The sequence below is a fragment of the Maylandia zebra genome, linkage group LG1 (genome assembly GCF_041146795.1).
Source record: "Maylandia zebra isolate NMK-2024a linkage group LG1, Mzebra_GT3a, whole genome shotgun sequence".
Taxonomy (NCBI): domain Eukaryota; kingdom Metazoa; phylum Chordata; class Actinopteri; order Cichliformes; family Cichlidae; genus Maylandia; species Maylandia zebra.
The window spans coordinates 27,503,000-27,521,757 of NC_135167.1; the positions used below are offsets into that span (position 1 = coordinate 27,503,000).

The following is an 18,758-nucleotide window of genomic DNA, read 5'->3' on the forward strand; positions in this document are numbered from 1 at the left end:
AAATATGCAGCGTTATTGAAGGTAGTTTATGGCTACCAAAGCGTCTGCTTGACTTACAACTTGCTAAAGGATATTTAACCAAATATTAATGTGAGTGTATCCATATATATGTGTGAGCCTGTATGTATACTTATAACCCTTTGTGGAGGAAATGCAAAAGAAATTCAAACTGCACTCAATTTCTTTTTTTTCCTTTTTTTGGTGAATGTGGTGACTGTGAATGTATGACTGCAGCTGTAGTTAATGAAAAAAGTTCAATATTTGCCTCTTAAATAAAGCAGTACTTAGTGTAAAAGCAAATTTTGTTACTGTTAATTCAAATGATTACGGTAATTTCTTATGAATGACAATTGTGTTACGTAGTACTTCGTTCACAACCACTAGTTATTCATTTATAAAAATGGCACCTAATGTCTAACCCAACTTTGTCTAAAGTGATGAGCTTGATGTTCAGAAAACATGATTTTCAGTCAGTGGTTTTAATTAGTTTTAGTTAGTGTGATTGTTTATTTATGATTTTTATTTATTAAACCTTTAAATTCACAATATAGTCTTCTCCAATAAATCTCACCTCTTTTTACATGGTGCAGTACAATAACCAGACAGCCCATGTGAAAGTACGATACAGACACAGTGGTTTGGATTGATAGTCAAGTATTTTCCATTCGTCTTTTCAGATTTTTGTATTTTATGTGTTCATTGATCAGGCTTATTTAGGGCTTTTCCAGGCTTTTGAATCAGTCTTAGGCAAGTTGACTGCCGGTATGCTGAGTGGAGCACTGATGTTTTAGAAAGCAGGAATAATGCTGTCAGCTACAAACAATGCAGCTATTCAAGCACATTAGTCAATAAACTTGGAAGCAATCTTGGAATATAAAAACATCTGTGGATGAATCAGCATGTTACAATTGAACACACACACACACACACACACACATTGGTATCCTGGCTTGGTCAGAGAGGAATGGGGTTAATGGCAGATTACAGCAAATATGAGCACCTGTATTCAGACATTCATTAATAAATAGACCTTAACGAAGAGCTTAATTACACTGAAACTAACAAAGGGGGCCCTTTTTGATAAGCACTGATGTGGTTTACATGTGAAACAGATTGCTCCACACTGTGCCTGTTGAAATAAATTTTCGGGGCTTTCTTCAATATAAACACTAAAGCAAATTTAAAGATTAAAGAAGCTAAATTGCACATTGTTTTTAAAGACACTTTACGCTTAGATGTGCAGAAACATTGAAATTGCCATCTGTTTAGTGACAGTTTAAAGTTACTTGACCTCCTTATGTGTTTGGATTCTATGTGTCTATAATTTGTATTTTTTTGATATTGTCAGTGCACACAGAATAGGTTTGTGGCTATTTTGTGATTTTTTATTTTTTTTTAATTGTCCTCAATGTTTCGGTTGTTTTTAACAGACAGATAATTGAATGTTTTTGATAACTGAATGTTTAAAGGCAGACTTAGCATTGAGTACTCAGGATTGGTTGGTGTTTTCCCTGTAGTCTATTTTACTACATACCATACAGTCTGAGCATGTTTCATCCAATATATCCTATCATTATGACGTCCTTACTTTGCTGTGCTTCATAAAACTTTCAAAAAAGCCATAAATTATACATATTGAGTGACATTCTGAATATGCATATACTTGCATTCTGAGAACATGAACAAAATGACACTGTAAGTAGAACACAGTGGTTAGGCAGGAAGTTGAAATTCAAAGAGGGACAGATAAAAGAGAAGCTAGAAGAAAAATCTGGGAACCAGATGTATTAACATGCAGGATGCAGCTGAATGTAAATTTGGACAGCGCCTCATCTCTTAAGCATATTGGCCTGTTGTGGAGGAAGGCTTAAGTTTTTTGGCTCTTTGTACTGTCTTTGTGCTCTAAAGATAAACCCTGCATTTGTGAGAGAAATGTTTGTCTACCCGTTATGGCAGAATCCTAATATGTCTAAGAGACACAGAGAAATGCCAAAGCATAGTAAATCCCAGTCAAATTAAAATAAATCTTTTTGGTGGCTGTAGCTAAAGAGGTAAGGCAGGTAATCTACTAATCAGAAGGTGACTGCTTCAGTCCGCATGCCAAATATTTTTGAGCAAGATACTAACCCCAAGTTGCTCTGATGCATCCATCAGAGTGTGAATGTTAGAAAGAAAGCACTTACGTATAGAAAAAAGCGGTTGGGTGAATGAGGCGAGTTTTATAAATGTGCTTTGAGTGCTTCAGTAGAGTAGAAAAGCACTGCATACAGTAAGAACCAGTCCATTTACCATTTACCAGTAAATTACTTTCCAGTGGTTATTGGTACTGTTTGTATTATTGTATGCACTTTAGTCAGACACAAAGTGAGAGACAGAGCAGGAGAGCAAAATACCACTAGAGCATAACCATTACTCTCCAAGGTTTATTGTACTGTATTGATTACTCCATAAAAACCATTCTGAGTCATTAACTTTTAATTAAATATGATGTGCATAAAATATCTGAGGGACTAGTGAGTGATAATAGTGACTTTTAAATTCCAAGCGTTCTATATGCATTTTTTGGGTGGTAGAAAACAAGATATGAGCTTAACAGTAAAGGTGACCCTAACTTAATGCACAGAGGTGAAAATACCACCTAACTTAGCTAATATTTTAGCTTTACCATCAGCGTACTCGTTCTGCTGTCGAGTCTCATTGGCAGGCTTGTTCAGTAACAGAGCTCACCTCACAGTATGCCTGCCTACATAGGCTATGACAATGTTCAGTCTTTATATTAATTTATTATAGCCATGATTTTAAAAGATGACCTTTCTTTACACTGTGGTGTGTGTGTGTGTGTGTGTGTGTGTGTGTGTGTGTGTGTGTGTGTGTGTGTGTGTGTGTGTGTGTGTGTGTCACAAAGTCCACTCTGGCACAAGAACAGTTAATATTTCCATGCTTGCATAGCACAAATGAAACAGCTAATAACATAGCATATCTTTAAAATTCAGTATTTTTCTGTCACAGACTTTTTTTTTCTTTCTCTGGACCACAGATTTGTTGTTTTCAGCAAATCTCCATTTCATAAGAAATTAAATACCAGCTGTCAAAGTGTGGGTATGTTAAACTGGGTATTGCTTCCCTTCCTCTGGGTTACTAAGAAGTGACATGTGACATGTTTCTCATTTATATGACAGTGTAGGGATTCATTTTCACACACACTTGGAGCCAAAGATTCAGACCATTGCAATAAAAGCTTTTTAGCTTTGCTGCAAGAGAGCAGTTATTTTTACTTTTCTCAGCTGGAAGCAGGGCAAAAGAGAAAAGGGTAGCTGAGGGAGAGAGACAGAGAAGCAATGTGTGAATGTGTGTGCGTGCACGATGGAGAGAAGGAGACGCAGAGGGATGTATCGAACAGGGAGACTACGCTGATGGTAAATGGGTCACCCTGTTAGGAGTCTTCAGCAGACCTGCGTGTAGTTAAGAGAATCATGCCTGCAGGCTGTATGTGCTGGGCTAAAACCTTACCCGGTGACACAGGAACTGTACAAGGAAGGAATTAAATGCATTTTAAATGTATGTTCATTTGTAAATTATATATGCTTCACCTCACAGTATGCATTTGATGGCACATATAATTAGTCTAGTGAACGTGCGCCAGCGTTTGTGCAATGTTCCGTCACTTTATGCAAGTGTTTTTATTAGCGTATGTGGGTGTGTGCATAGAAGCTTGTGTTATCTTGAATTTGTGTTTTTGGAGTGACAATAGCACAACCTACACAGCCAGTGTTTCCTGGTGCCTATACAGGATCTCAGTGCAGTGCTGGAGGGCTGAGAGGACTTGTTAATTAATTACTGGTAGGCGACCAGCAGAAAATTCATCAGTGACTCTTTGATAATTGATTACTTGTTTAAGTGGTTTGTCACATTACAGTCCCATTCATTTACTGGTTATAGATTCTCACGCAGGTTTTACTTGAATTTCTCCGTTTAAAATCTTTGTGATCAAAACCTGATGTGTTAATTTCACTTTTCAATCCAAAGCAATTTGAAAGCATAATAATAATTGTAAGAAAAAGAAAAAACTAGAAAACAAAAAGACGTACATTTCTCAGGAAATTTTGAGTGTCCCAATGCACCAGCTGGCCATGAAGATGTCACCACAAGTAAGAGCTAACCAAATAATAGCTTTGGGGAAGCTGTAAGACATTTTAAGGTCAAGATTTAGGTAGCCAAACATAAATAAATAAATGAATGAATAAATAACCGTGGATAAAAAGAAACAGGTGTGGAATGGTCTTTAGAATATGAAAGGAATTTTATTCTGAAAGTCTAAAGCTTTTGCAGGCATCCTGTTTTTACAGTAGTAGTCATAATTGAAAGAATAAAACCCACTATCCTTTTCAGCCCTGAAAAGAAGCTTTACTATTTGCAAGCTTTTATTTTGACAGTCTAGTACTATTTAGCTAGTCTTTTTAGAAATGAGAGACAAAGTGTAGACATTTGTCTCTCCCATGTCCAAGTGTGAAGGAGACAGGAAAGAAGCGTATTAAAATGGAATTTGGTTATTGAGTAGGTCTTATTTTGAAAGGCCAAATTTTTTAAACATATCCTGCTTAAACCACTATGGCATCCACACAATAGTCCATTATATTCATGCATTACTGTAGCGAGTTTACATCACAAAATGAAGTACCTTGAGCCAACTGTTGTTGTGATTTGGTGCTATATAAAAGAAAAAAAAGAATTGAATAGCTCATTATATACAGAAGAGCCAGCATCATTTATGAGCCCCAGCAATTGGCTGCAATATTTGTTGTTTGCAAGCTTTTATTATGAAGGACACACTTTGCTTAGAGTCTGATTTTGAAGGTGAATCAAAATTTAGACAGTCTGGATCATCTTCCCTCTCTTTGCCATCCTTACAGCAACACTTATTCAGTCCAAATGACATCCTGATGTCCTTGCTGTAGATCCTGATGAGATATATCAGTGAGTCAATGTCTCACTTGCTCCTGGCATACAGCTTGATGCCATCCATGTACAGGAGGTGGCAGATGGTCATTCAACTCCTGAATGTGTTTCTATAACCACTTGCTGTGATGAGCTGGCTGAGGGTGTTGAGGCCTGTACAGCACAGCAGCAGGAACAGTGTATCACCTTGATGTAATCTGAACTTTGATGGTGACTTGTGCAGTTAGCATGGAGTTGTTGTCTTCCAGAGATTCATTCAGTACCTTATGAAGGCTATTAGTACACCATTAATCTTTTATAGCACCAAACACTCCCGTAGTCCATGTAAGGCACAGGCTTTCTTGCAGTCAGTCCAGGCAGTGCTCAGGTTGGTCTGCCTGGTCTTAGAGTCTCTGACTCTATCGGTGAAAGGGTCTTTGGAGAGCAGGCCGTTTGTTCTTTTGAACTCTGCTTCTCTGCTTTATCTCTTCAGACTAGTAGCCAGAGGTGTGAGACTCTGTTTGGCAGTTTTGAGAGCCTCAGTTACGGAAATTTTGTACTTATCCATGGGCTGCTGGCAGTGGAGATAGTAACTATGGCGGTGTTAACATCGTCAGATAGGATTTTGTTAATGAGCCCCAGATGTTGTACAACTGTCTTGAGTCTGGCTAGTCTCGACTACTGCTCGGTATTGTTCCTTTTGAGTTGTCTCCTCGGGATCCTCAGCTCACTAACTGCTTCCTTCTTTTGACGTTAAAGCACTGAGCTATCGGCTGCTTCTTGGTCAGCATGACCTTCTGCTGATCCATAGGTTGTACCTCTTGGGTCAGGGGGGCATTTAAGCTTTGCTTTTTTATGTACTTTGTGTGACTTGTTTAAATCAGCAGCAGCAAATTAGCAAAGGTGAGGCTATTTTGGAGTGTGCTGACATATCTGTGGTTTCAAAGGTAAATCAGTGCAGGTCAAAGAGCCCACACATGAGCACAAGTATCATCAGCGCTTTAGATATTGCTACCACAGAGCTCGAAATGTCCCATATGGTGCATGGCTGCTGGTGTGTGTGTTTTTGTCTGTCTAGTAAACACTGTAAAGCTCCCAGTTTGCTCTTCAGATTTTTCCCCCCTTGGCTAAAATCTCTAACTTTACTCTGAGGATTAAGTGCTGTCAGAGCTGTAAATCCTTGTTGTTTCATTTCATTTGCCTCTCATGTAAAAATCTCTAAACAGACAACTTTGTACTGAAAAAACGCACAGGCAGTCAAACGATTTGTTTGTGTGAGCAAAAGCACTACAAATGACGCGTAGCTCATCATCACGCTGGCTTTTCCCCACACTGAGGCCGATTCTGTTGCCTATTCCACAGAAAACAAAAGAACAATAGCGGGACACAAGAGCGGCCAAGGACACTGCCCAGTATGTTGTAATTCTCGTAGAGCCTCTGGGTATAGCATCAACACCAAATAGACAAACAATGTCATGTTGACTGCAACAAGACTTTTTGCTTTATGTTGTGACATGCACAACATTTGCTTTGTATCATTTTATATGAGGTAACACATGTTGAGAGACACTGTATCACTAGTAGCTTTAGCTTCAACACAGACGCTAAATAAAACAATTAATGCATGCAGCGAGAAGGACTGTGCTAGAGTCATGGAGATTCCACTTAGTCCTAAAATTGCTACTTTCTTTCAACAAAGTAGGCCTGGTGTTTGATTTTCAGTGAAAAAAGTCAGGCTGTTGCATTATATGACTGCAATATTATTGTATGTAGGGGAAATGTAATCACCTAGCATCAAACAAGCTGGCACACATGTAAATCACTGCGTTTACCTCTGAAAAATCATGCATTTTCCATCCAATAGCATGCTCCAGTCCATACAGTACAGAGTCAAGTTCCTATGGTATAGACTGAGGGTCCATCCTTTTGCAGTAGTTGCTAAGAGGCTTTTTAAAGTGTGCTTCTGCTGGGCCATGGCAGTCTAGCAGCAGCAAAAATCTGCGCTTGTGTTGTAAAAATTCAGCAAGGTCAATCAAGCAACCTGCAAGAAGCTGAAGGAGGCCTAAGAGCGTTTTAGCTATGCCAAAGAAGTGCTGTTTTGTCTGTCCGTGTGTATGTGCGGACTTGTGTGCATATGTGTGTGAGAGAGATAGCCCTGAGTAAAATAACTGAAATGAGAGCACCAGCATCGCTCTTGTTTTGGCACTGCCACGGCAACTTTTCCTTCTTAATGTTAGGAGTGGGCAGGAGTGGAATTTAAATGTCCTCTCTCTTTCTTTTTACCTTTTTTTGTCGTTGTTGTTCTGCAGATACTTTCTATTTCTTACTTCTTCTTTGATCTTAATGGTCTTGTGTCGTATAGGTCTGGTTGTTGAGGTGTTTGTCTTTGTCTTGGTAAGTGGCTTGATTTGACTTTTATCCTCATGTCTTCACAGGAAACCAATGAGCTGGTGGCGATTAAGAAGTTCAAAGACAGTGAAGGTGAGTGGAGTGAGCCAGGAAGTTAGGAGAGAAGAGAGGAGCTGCTGTCTAATTTCTGCTGCTTTAATTTCCGAACAGAAAATGAGGAGGTCAAAGAGACCACTCTTCGGGAGCTGAAGATGCTTCGGACACTGAAGCAGGACAACATCGTCGAATTGAAGGAGGCTTTTCGGAGGCGGGGGAAGCTCTACCTCGTCTTCGAATATGTTGAGAGGGTCAGTTCAGCGACTGCGTCGTTATCATTTGACTTCGCACACGTTCCTCCTCTCTGCTCTGCCGTATCTAGATTCCTAGCCTACTTCTAAGTTTCAGGATTTTGAGACTGCTCACTTAAGCATTAAAAAGTGTCGCCATGGCAACATATGAACTATGCTGTTGGTGAGTAATGGTATTCCCCACTGTGTTGCCAGGGTACCCGGCCAAGTGTTTATTTTATGACAGGTTTTATTTTCATGCTGTACTCTAGTGATTTAGCATGGTGTCCCCTCTCACCCCCTGTCAGGGCTAAAATAAAAAAAAGAAACAAAAAAGAAATTAAAGGTTAACACCATTAATATTTTTAGAGCACACTTTCTAACAGGGAATTTCTTGCACCTTGCAGAATATGCTGGAGCTACTAGAGGAAATGCCCAACGGTGCTCCACCTGACAAAGTCCGCAGCTATATTTACCAGCTCATCAAAGCCATCAACTGGTGTCACAAGAATGAGATTGTGCACAGAGGTGAGGAAGTGTCACCCGGTCTAATGTCACATCTGGAAATCACACTTTTGTGATTCAATAATGATTCAAAAAGGAGGAATTCAGTTCAAATTATGTGGTGTACATGAGCATGTTGGTTGAGCCTTTCCACACATCAAGAATAGTTTGCTAAGACAAAGTACTGTCATAGGAGGGAAACTGAAGCTGTAAAAAATGTATATTGTTGTCTTGTATTCATGTTACGTATTCATGTAGTAGGACAGCATTTGAAGCATATTGTTAATGCCTCGTTTTTCTTCCAGATATTAAACCAGAGAACCTCCTTATCAGCTCTGAGGATGTTCTCAAACTTTGTGACTTTGGTGAGTCTTCTTCGGTTTTTTACAGCAGCCAGCCATGTGTCACGGTGCTGTAAGGATTTAGAGTCTGTGTGCAAGGCAGTAAAAACTCCCAGACCATGCACATTTCGCTGCTCGAGTGATGATAACTGCTTTTAAAATCAAGCAAACTCTTTAACACAGTAAATCGCTTTCAGCTGCCGATTGATTGTGATTATTTGAGTTTTTGCAGTTATGTCTGTGATTGCATTGTGCCCATTTTGGTTTTTTGGGCTTAGTTCGGTGTGAAAAATCCCACCTTTAATTTGTCACCTTGTAAGTTGTATATCAGAAGGATCAATTCTGCCATTTGGGAAGCAGCCAAGCAGCATTTCAAAGTGCAGCCTGCTGGGTTTTAACACAATTAATCCGCCAAAGAAGTCCAATTAGTGAAGCACCTATTTTCTCTGTAAAACACTAATAAAGTGCATTGATATGACACGTCTTTGCCATTTTACTGTTTTCCAGGTGTGTGTTTTACATTAGCGTCAGTATCAGCAGGGTCACATGGTTAGTTAGCGTTGCATAATTGGCTAATGCAATGCTATTTAGTCAGCTGGGGTGAGATTTGTTTGTTATTCACTGTTGGAGCTGGCGTTCTGTTTATTGTGACTTTTTTATGATTAAAATGGACTCTCTGTACGACACTTTTCCAAAGCACAGTCTCCAACTGCCTGCAGTGACATAACTAATTAGTTTGATCACATGGGAAGACCGTGTTGTTACTAAGCTGTCCAAATTACTTGAACACTGAGAGTCCTTTTTTTGTTTTTAATTGATCTTTGAAAGAGTCTAAATTGTATATTATCACACTTCAACGTGATGGCTGTGTATCATACAGAATCAGGTGTACGTGATTTATTGAATATCTGTTACTCTGGCTCAGGTTTTGCTCGTAACCTGTCTGAAGGAACAGATGCCAACTACACTGAGTATGTCGCCACAAGGTGGTACCGCTCACCTGAGCTGCTGCTGGGGTGAGTTCCTGTGTGTGCATCTGCGTGTGCATGTCTGTGCATACATGTATATATGCAGGAGCTGAAGTGAGAAACATGAAGCGAAGGAAAGAGCACACAGCACAAGATATGTTTCTGTGTTTTTCCACAGAGGGTATCAGCTTTTCTCTTGTGATACCACCGTACCTTAAACAAAATAACACAGTACTGGTCTCATTTTCTCAGCTAATACTCATTCATTTTTGCATTATATGTTTAATGTATCCGCTCGTGCCTACAGCCTGACACGAATAAATGCAAGTTATAGCAGAAATCTTATTATATCAAAGCAGCTTTAAATAGAGATCTCATCTCATTACAAACTGAGGCCAAACTTTCCAAAGATCCCAAAAATGTCCAGCTGCATTTTCTGGAATAACACGAAGAAGAAGAAATGAACACGATTTTAATCTGTTTAAACAGGAGGCCAGTAAAAATAGACAAAGTGTCTGGGCTAATGTGAGACTTATTTTATTGCATATGTACCAGCATGCATTCATCAGTATAAATAAAATGTACCAAGAAAATATCCCCGACACCATTGACAGGTAGGAAGGATCCATGCTTTCATGATGTTTATGCCAAAATACTACAATCTGAATGTCACAAATCAATCTTCTGTTCTAGTGAGTTCATGTGAACTGTAGCCTAATTTTCTTGTTCTTAGAAGAATGACAACCAGTGTGGTCTTCTTCTTCAAGATTCAGCATATTGTGAGGTGTTCCTCTGCATACCTTGTTTGTGGTTATTTAAGTTACTATCAGCTCTAAGCAGCCTTGCCGTTCTCCTCTGGTATAAACAAGGGGTTTTTGGTGAGAGAGCTGCTGCTCAGCATTTTTGGACCACTCTGTAAACCCCAGAGATGGTTGTGTGGCAAAATCCCAGAAGATCAACAGTTCCTTAAACATTTTTCCCCCATTCTGATGCTCAGTTTGAAATTCTGCAGCTCGCCTTGACCATGTCGACGTGCATAATTGCATTGAGTTTCTGCCATGCGATTGGCTGATTAGATATTTACATTAACAAGCAGTTGAATAATTTTTTTTCCTAACAAAGTGGCTGATGAGTATGTGTAAAAGACACTGGAACTATAGATTTTTTTCCTTTTAGAGTGAATCTATTGTCCAAGCAGCAGGCAAATCAATAAATATGAAAATCTTGTAAAATTACTCTTAAAAGAAAACTATTAATGGATGTTCAGAAATGAAGTCTGTGCTTTCACTGTGTCTGCAAATAGGCTGTTTTTGTTTCCTTGTAAAAAGCGGGCTTTCTCTCAAACAGCTCAAAAACCGTACTGAACACGATTTCATCTTTTTAATTCGTCCTATATTCTTTTATAATTTAATGAAAATTGACAAACCAATTTCATTTTTAATTAGTTCACTACTGAAAGCGATGTATTCATTCCGTTCAGTCTAAGAGACCTCAGCTGTAAAAGCTAGTTAAATATGATTCGACATGCTCTATATCTGGACTTTTACATGACACAAACACTCCCAAATCCCCAGTAAGTCTAACTGGATTGTGTTTATTTGGGTTTTATTACATTTGGGCAAATATAATAAACATTACTGCATTATGCTGAATAAAAGTTGACAAAACACAAAAGTTGACTGATTATTGCCTGTATGATAACTGTCACCCACTTAGTGAGCTCTAACTGCATCTCTGTGTGTTTTTGAGCACGAAATTAAGCTAACAAACCTTTTTTTAATGTAATTTCACTGTAAAAATTTTCATTTCATTTCATTTCTTTAATTCAGATGGCTGGAAAAACAGTCAGTGATTTATCTGCTGCATTATGACATGAGCCACCATGCACACACCATACCCACAGATCAAATTTCACTTTCCTCGTGGACTTCTCTTGCCGATGTTGTTTTGGTGCTTTTGCTGCATTTAATGTCCATTCTAGCTTGGAGACAGCTGAACGTCATCTAGCCTCGGTTCTGTAGCCTGATTTAGTAAATGCCCTGGAACATTTATTGAGACAGCGTTTGAATGCCGCCCACTCAAATACTCTCTCCCTCCAACACCACCTCTCCTCTGCTTCTCTGCTGCCAGATCTCTCACCATTTCTCACCAGACTTCTCAGCTCTGTTCCCTCAGAAATGACCATCTTCTTTATGAGCTTCTCCATCAGAAACACAACATCGATCGTTTTATTTTAATTGCACCACCTCCGTGAATTCTATCACCCCCGCCTCGCTGTCACCCCTCTCATAATCGTATCCTCTTCATTCGGGGACTTGGTTTTTACCCTTTTTCCTCGCCATTTTCATTTCCTCTCTCATTATTATCACCCTACCGTCTAATTAACGAGGTCTTTTTGCTGTATTTGATGATTACATATTTGTCTGTTTTTCTCCGTCTCAGGGCTCCTTATGGAAAGGCGGTGGACATGTGGTCGGTGGGTTGTATCCTCGGGGAGCTGAGTGATGGACAGCCCTTGTTTCCAGGGGAAAGCGAGATTGATCAGGTTGGTGAGCCGAAACAAGGGTGAAGCGTATAGCTAATTAAACAGGCTGACTGAAAAACAGAAATAGCTTTTGATGTAAATAAATCAAAACCTCACATTTCAAAGTCCTACTGTGTGATGTTTAAGGTGGGCTGACAGGTTTTATCTATTTATTTCAGATTGTTATAAAGGGAACAGGCATTCATAATATTTGACGCTTATGCACCTGACAGAACGCCCACTTTGGTTTCTTCTCTGATATAATAAAACAAAAGAAGAATTACTGAGAGTCCTCGTGTAAAAATCACAGTTACAGGGGCTTTTTTGGACTTCACACCTGGGCAAGAGAAATTTCAATTGTGTTGTCGGAAATAAAGCAACTGGGAGACAACAGAGCGAGCGGGGGGAGATCTCAGAGATGGTGATGAGTGCTAATTTTGGAAATTTAATAGCAAGTCAAATTAAATTTTATTCATCCCCAAATCACAAGTTTGTCCAACAGAGCTCTGAGATCTGAGATCTGTGCACCAGAAGAAACTGTCTCTCTGTTAGCTCGCACACAACCCATCGATATATCGAAGAAAGAAAATGTATTAACACAAATAATCTGTCTCAGGCCTGCCCTCAAACACTTTATGGATTATGTGCCGTTCCAACAAGTTTAGTAGGAAATTTATGGAAACAATGTGCATCACTTTCAGGTCAGTGCACCTGGGCTGGTGCTCTCATTTAAAGCACTTTCGTTGATTGGACAGCATGCTGTGTTTAACCATCCAACAACAGGTGTATCATTTATGACACTGTGGTTTTGAGTTTTTCTAACCTCTGATGAAGATCTAAATAAATTGTACACAATAATTCTAAGCAATAATACCCAGAAAGAATTATAAACATATATATATATATATATATATATATATATATATATATATATATATATATATATATATATATGTATGTATATATTAGGGGTGCAACGATACACAAAATTCACGGTTCGGTTCGGTTCGATACTTTGGTGTCACGGTTCGATATTTTTTCGATACAAAAAAATGTTCAAGCATTTTTAATTTGTCATTTATTAAAACTATAAATATATATTTTAACTCAAAAGTACAGTTTTGAAATTTAACCTTAACCCTTGTGCGTGTTTTTTATTTTGACAGCGAATGCGCACCTGCGGACCACTTATGTGCAGCCCTGGTTATTTAGCTCGTCATATTGCAGCCACAGAAATAATTTTGTCCATGAAACCATGAAGCTGCACTTTCTTTTTGCCTTATAGTCTGATTTGTCATAACTTCTCCGTTTTGTGGTAAGCTTTTCTTTGGCTGTCACTTCTTCACCCTGACCTGTCTTATTTGGCTCAGCAGAACTAAAATATATATACTGCTGCTTTTACACACGCACTCACATAATTTCAGCGATTCTCTGCGCGATCAACCTCTCACATGTTTAAGCTTGCTGCGGGAGATTTCACTTGTCATGTTTGCATAGTAAGCTAACGATTAATAAGACGATGTCAGAGGAATTGGTGCACAAATTATCATCACTCACAGATCAGTACTGTCGCTCTCTATACACAGTTCACGTGATTGCAAAGTGAAAGCAAAAAACAAGCGCAAATTCAAACGCGACTTCAATATGTCACATATTGACAGTGGCTCACCGATGCCAATGACATAATTACCCAGCTACATTTCTGAAAGAATGCAAAAGCATTGACATATATTTTTCCTACAATAGCCCGACGGGCAGGGAAGAGATAGATTTTGGTAGCCCGACTGAAAAAAATCGCTAGCTCCGGGACGTCGGGCTAGCGATATTGCAAGCCCTGTATCTGATTGAGGAATCACTCATCTTTGGAAAAGAGAGTTTATTACAGAGAAATGGCTCTTTCCAAAATAAAAGCTATACTATCCGCTTCTTCTGGGCTATATTCTCAGCAGCATAAGGAGAATCATGTGCTAACAGCTGTCTAAATGACTCGGCTAAAGTTAGTAGCATGCTTGTTGTTTTTTGTCTGCTTCCACTTGTCTTTGCACTAGGATGATGTCGGCGTAAATGTGCAGTCATATTCGTTGTGTTCCCACTAGTGCTTTCAGGTTAATCTCGTTGAAATGACCTTAGCGCCACAACACGGCAAATCTCCGTTAACGAGCTACCGCCGATCGCTCCGTGCATGGGGCTAGACGGCCAACACGTTAACGAGCTAACTGCGCTAACACACTAGTTCCCACCCATGTAATTGAGCATTGCGTGGCACATCCAACATACTGTTTTACTTTAGTCCATGACTCGCTTACCTTCAGGGTCATACGTCACATGAAAACCAAAATAATGCCAAACGCCAGATCTGAATGAGAGTGGGGGAGGTCCATGTTAAAAGGAGAGCTTAACTTCTGTCTCGCTAGCTTGCCCTGCGCTCTTCCTTCTGACTATGCTGTCTGTGTTGAGCGCTCAGTGGATCTGCGCTGGACAGTGCAGCCTAGGCGGAGTAGTCGAACACAGATTCACTGAGCGCTCAACACAGACAGCATCGTCAGAAGGAAAATTGATAAAATAAATTACAAATGTTGTATTGTTCGATACATATGCGTACCGAACCGAAAGCACTGTATCGAACGGTTCAATATCGATACGAATATCGTTGCACCCCTAATATATATATATATATATATGAAGTGTTATACTGCGTGAAATTGAGACACATATAACACAACAGATGACCATGTCTTAATGATAAATTTCAATCACCAAAAATGAAACACGGACTTCTTGAACAGGTTGTTCCAGCCAGTGTGTTTTATAATTTATGCAATAGTTCCATTGCTCCGAAAGGCACCAACACCACAAACATGGCCAACAGGTCAAGTTCGGTGAGTTGAATTATCAAAGGTGAGGCTTAGCAGAACGCTATCAGCTGCAGCTGTTGCCTATGTTAGCAAAACAGCTATCATTTATAAAGTGGACGGTATTTTATCCAGCTCCTTTATTCACCGTAACCTGACACAACCATAAAGGGATTTGTCTCCTCCCAGGATTGAACTGGGAAACTGTGCTTATTAGACAAATGAGTATATTATTATACCACTAAATATTTACCACACACAGTTTTTAAGAAAAAGCATTTTTTTATATCAGGGTGTCAACATGCTTTTTTAAAAATTGCTGTTAAATTGAGTTTTTACCCAGGACTGAAGAGAAACTAAGATGCACAACTTGTTTGCAGATAGGCAGGTAGGAGAGCAAGGGGCAGGAAGAAGAATCACCAGCACCATTATAGTCTGGGAACACGGGGCCCCGGGGGCCCAAAGTTTAATCAGGGCCCAGAGTGTCCCAGCAGATCATCATATGCGTCAAGATGATCAAAATGATTCAAATCACCTGTCAGCTGTATTGCAGTTGAGCAGTGTGTCATTTATATGTATGATACTGTAAAATATAAATCCATGATATATGGCTTTACAGAGTGTTTCTCCTGTCGGTTTGATTTTACAATTCACATCTTTAATGTTTCGCTTTCACCACTCACGTGAACATTATTTTACTCGGCAGAAAGCAGCTGCTGAAGATTGTGCTGAATCAGGTTGACGAAGAGTGTGATTGGTTTAGCAGAAGTTCACCCCTCCAGTGAACGAAAACGTTCCTCCTTGTCTTAAATGTGCACATCGTCAGATTTGTTAGGTAATAAAACATCGCTGTTGGAAATGTGTAACAATAAAAAACTATAATGGAGAACAAAATGAGCTCATCATCTGTTCCCTAGTTGTTCTGCCACCTTCGATCGTGTTACATGATTTTCATCAGTTTGCCCGGCTGTCACAGAAATGTGCTGTAGATGCTCTGCACTTTTTCTTTTTCTTTTTTTTGAAGCTTTGGAAACTCCTTGTCCACAAATACATCTTGAAGTGAGATTATTTGAAGTGGGATTAACTGCTGTTTACAGAATCAAGAATGAACTTTGATGCTTGAGATCTGCATATATCTTTTACAAACTTGCGTAAATATTAAAAGAAAAATAAAAGGGTGTTTTTAATGATATTTCTCTCTTTTTTTGTCTCCAGCTTTTTACCATTCAGAAGGTTTTGGGGCCACTTCCTGCAGAACAGATGAAACTCTTCTACAACAACCCTCGATTTCATGGAATCAGGGTACAAAATATTAACTGTGCTTGAATTCTTCTCTACTTTTTCATCGCCTTTCTCCTCGCCCTCCTCTTCTGTTTTTTTTTTTACCTCCTTTCCTTCTATCTCAGCTTTGTGTCAAATCTCTCTCTCTTTTGTGGCAGTGTTCCCAGCACCATGACTGAGTGGATTGCTATGACTCATGAGATAGGTGGTTGGTGTTCAGTTTAGCAGCAAGAGAAAATGCCCCAGAGGGACGATCAGGACTTGTGTGTGTGCTTGTGTGCATGCGCACGCTTTGTAGTTTGTTCAGCGTGATCCGCTGATAGATTTCTGTGTGATTTGAAGTGAGAGCTCCTTTTATTTATTTTTTTTACTGGCATAAACTGTGCATTGGAAATCACAATAGTAGTCTTTAATGCACAGAAAGTTTGCGTTGGTTATGAATTTGATCCAGTGTTTTTGTCTTTGTGCTTCTGCCAGTTTCCATCAGTTACTCATCCTCAGACTTTGGAGAGACGTTACCAAGGCATCTTGAGTGGTTTGATGTTGGATTTGATGAAGGTAAAATGCCAAGAAACATTCCAACTCTCACACAAGAATAAGAATTATTGATTAGACTGCTATATCATATATGAAACCTGAGACAGGGTTCACTAAAATGCATCATTCCCTTTACGTGCATGCCTTTTTCCAATCAGAATCTGTTGCTGCTCAACCCTACTGAGCGTTACCTAACAGAGCAGAGTTTGAACCATCCAGCCTTCCAGCCTCTGAGGCAGGCAGAGAGAGAGAGGCCTCCGCCTGCTTCTCCCAACCCGCCACGCTCCTCCAAGAGAAAAACACACCATCATGGAGAGAACACGGTTCCTACAAGGTTAGAAAGCAATCCTTTATTTCAGGCTTCTGCCAGAGTGTCTACATGCGGTCGTCTTACAAAGCCCAGATTGGATGTCTCTGTGTTAACACTGGAACTAATGCTGTGTTATAGTGACGGACTTTTCATCACATCTAATGTCAGATACTGTTTGTATCTGATTACATCAAGATTTAGTGTTTCTTTATTTTTTTAAAACCAATGCCATTTTAGTGTTTGTTTTTGTTTGTTTTTTTCATTTTAATATCCCAGCCCAAGTTGAAAGCTGCAAAGCCAGTTTAGCTCACTGAGTTGAGCAGGCAACCACATGCCATATGGATGAGAGTGACCAGCCTGGGTTCGAGTCTGACCTGTAGCACTTTGCTGCATGTTTTCCTCCTCTCTCTCTCTCCCTCTGCTTTCCTGTCATTTCTTCACTGTATCTGTCAATAAAGGCCAAAAATAAGAATTTGATCAGAACCACTGACAGCAAATGCAGTATTAATTTATGCACAACTCTCTTTAGTTCCTGCATTCTCTTTTCAGCCATTCTGCTGAAGATTTGCTGCTGTGCTTGTGGTCGTTGTCATGTTGGTTGACCAGGTTTGCATCGGGCTTTAGCTATCAGACCTCAGGTTTGACTCCTGATTACTTTAGTATACAGAGGAGTTCATGGTTGTTAAGACTGTAAAACAAGCTCAACAAGCTCAAATCATCACCACTACACCACCGTGCTTGACAGTTAGCATAAAGTGTGTTTGGTTTTCGTCAAATGTGGCGTTGTGCGTAACAACTAAACATCTCCACTTCGTTCTTCTCTGTCCAAAGGACATTGCTTCAGAGGTCTTTGTTTAGATGCGACTTTTCAAAGCAAAGCTGTGCTGCCGTGTTATTTTTCGAGACAGGAACCTCGATCTTGGCACCATTTCCTGTTCAGGCAACTATTCAGTCTGTCTAATTGTAGTGTCGTGAACTTTAACCTGCTCACAGAGGGCTGTAGAGTCTAAGATGCAGCTCTTGGGTTTTCTTGAAATTCTCTGAGAACTGCACAGTCTGACCTTAGAGTGAGTTTGCTGGGATGTCCACTCTTGGCAGCCATCTGAAATGTTTTACACTTGTGAGTAATCTTTCCCACTGTGTAGTGATGAAATTCAATTAGTTTGGAAATGGCCTATAAACTTTCCAATACTGATGGCCAGAAACTGTTGTTACTCTAAAATAACGCATACGCTTAAATGCTCGCACCTTCTGATGTTCAGTTAATCAAGTGCATTTCATTAGACCCCGGCTGCTACTTACCCTACGAATTCCTATGGAAGCAGTTCGAGTGTATTTGGCTTTTTGAACACTGTATCTGCATTTTGATTTAGTTTTTCTTAAACAGATAATGACACAGTGTCATAGGCCACATGTTCTAGTTCATCTGGGTTGTATTTATCTAATTTTAGCTATTTTTTGCTGTAATTTAATATGTTTGTCGAAAACGCGTCTCTCTCGTAAATGAGACATTGAGTCTCAACCTGTGTTCATAAAAGTTAAATTAAATAAGTAAATGAAAACCTGTCCTGATATAAAACACTTCACTGGCTTTCATTTTCACATGACTGTATTTTATAACTATATAAACAATGCTTTTGTGAGATAACAGAATATTTTCTTTCAACGCGTCTGCTCAGATTCTTTCCTCGTTGTTCTCTTCTGCTTCTTTTTTTTTTTCTTTTTTTCATTTGGGACTCAAAAAGATACATCAAAAATAAGTTATTATCATTATTTTGACTCACTTGTAGATGTGGAACTGAAAAATATTAAACAAACTGTTGGTCTCAAA

The 18,758-nt window shown here is 39.3% G+C and overlaps 1 protein-coding gene across 7 annotated transcripts in view; it reads left to right on the forward strand.

Annotated features, from left to right (window-relative positions):
• cdkl5 (cyclin dependent kinase like 5) overlaps positions 1 to 18,758 on the forward strand; it is a 44,176-nt gene that overhangs the window by 12,143 nt on the left and 13,275 nt on the right. For all 7 annotated transcript variants that reach the window (XM_012917017.4, XM_004543433.5, XM_012917019.4 and 4 more), the window contains exons 4-12: positions 7,371 to 7,416; positions 7,495 to 7,631; positions 8,018 to 8,138; positions 8,420 to 8,479; positions 9,381 to 9,471; positions 11,866 to 11,968; positions 16,015 to 16,101; positions 16,558 to 16,638; positions 16,776 to 16,951. In XM_012917017.4, the coding sequence (XP_012772471.2) occupies positions 7,371 to 7,416; positions 7,495 to 7,631; positions 8,018 to 8,138; positions 8,420 to 8,479; positions 9,381 to 9,471; positions 11,866 to 11,968; positions 16,015 to 16,101; positions 16,558 to 16,638; positions 16,776 to 16,951 (902 nt within the window). The remainder of the gene's footprint in view (positions 1 to 7,370; positions 7,417 to 7,494; positions 7,632 to 8,017; positions 8,139 to 8,419; positions 8,480 to 9,380; positions 9,472 to 11,865; positions 11,969 to 16,014; positions 16,102 to 16,557; positions 16,639 to 16,775; positions 16,952 to 18,758) is intronic.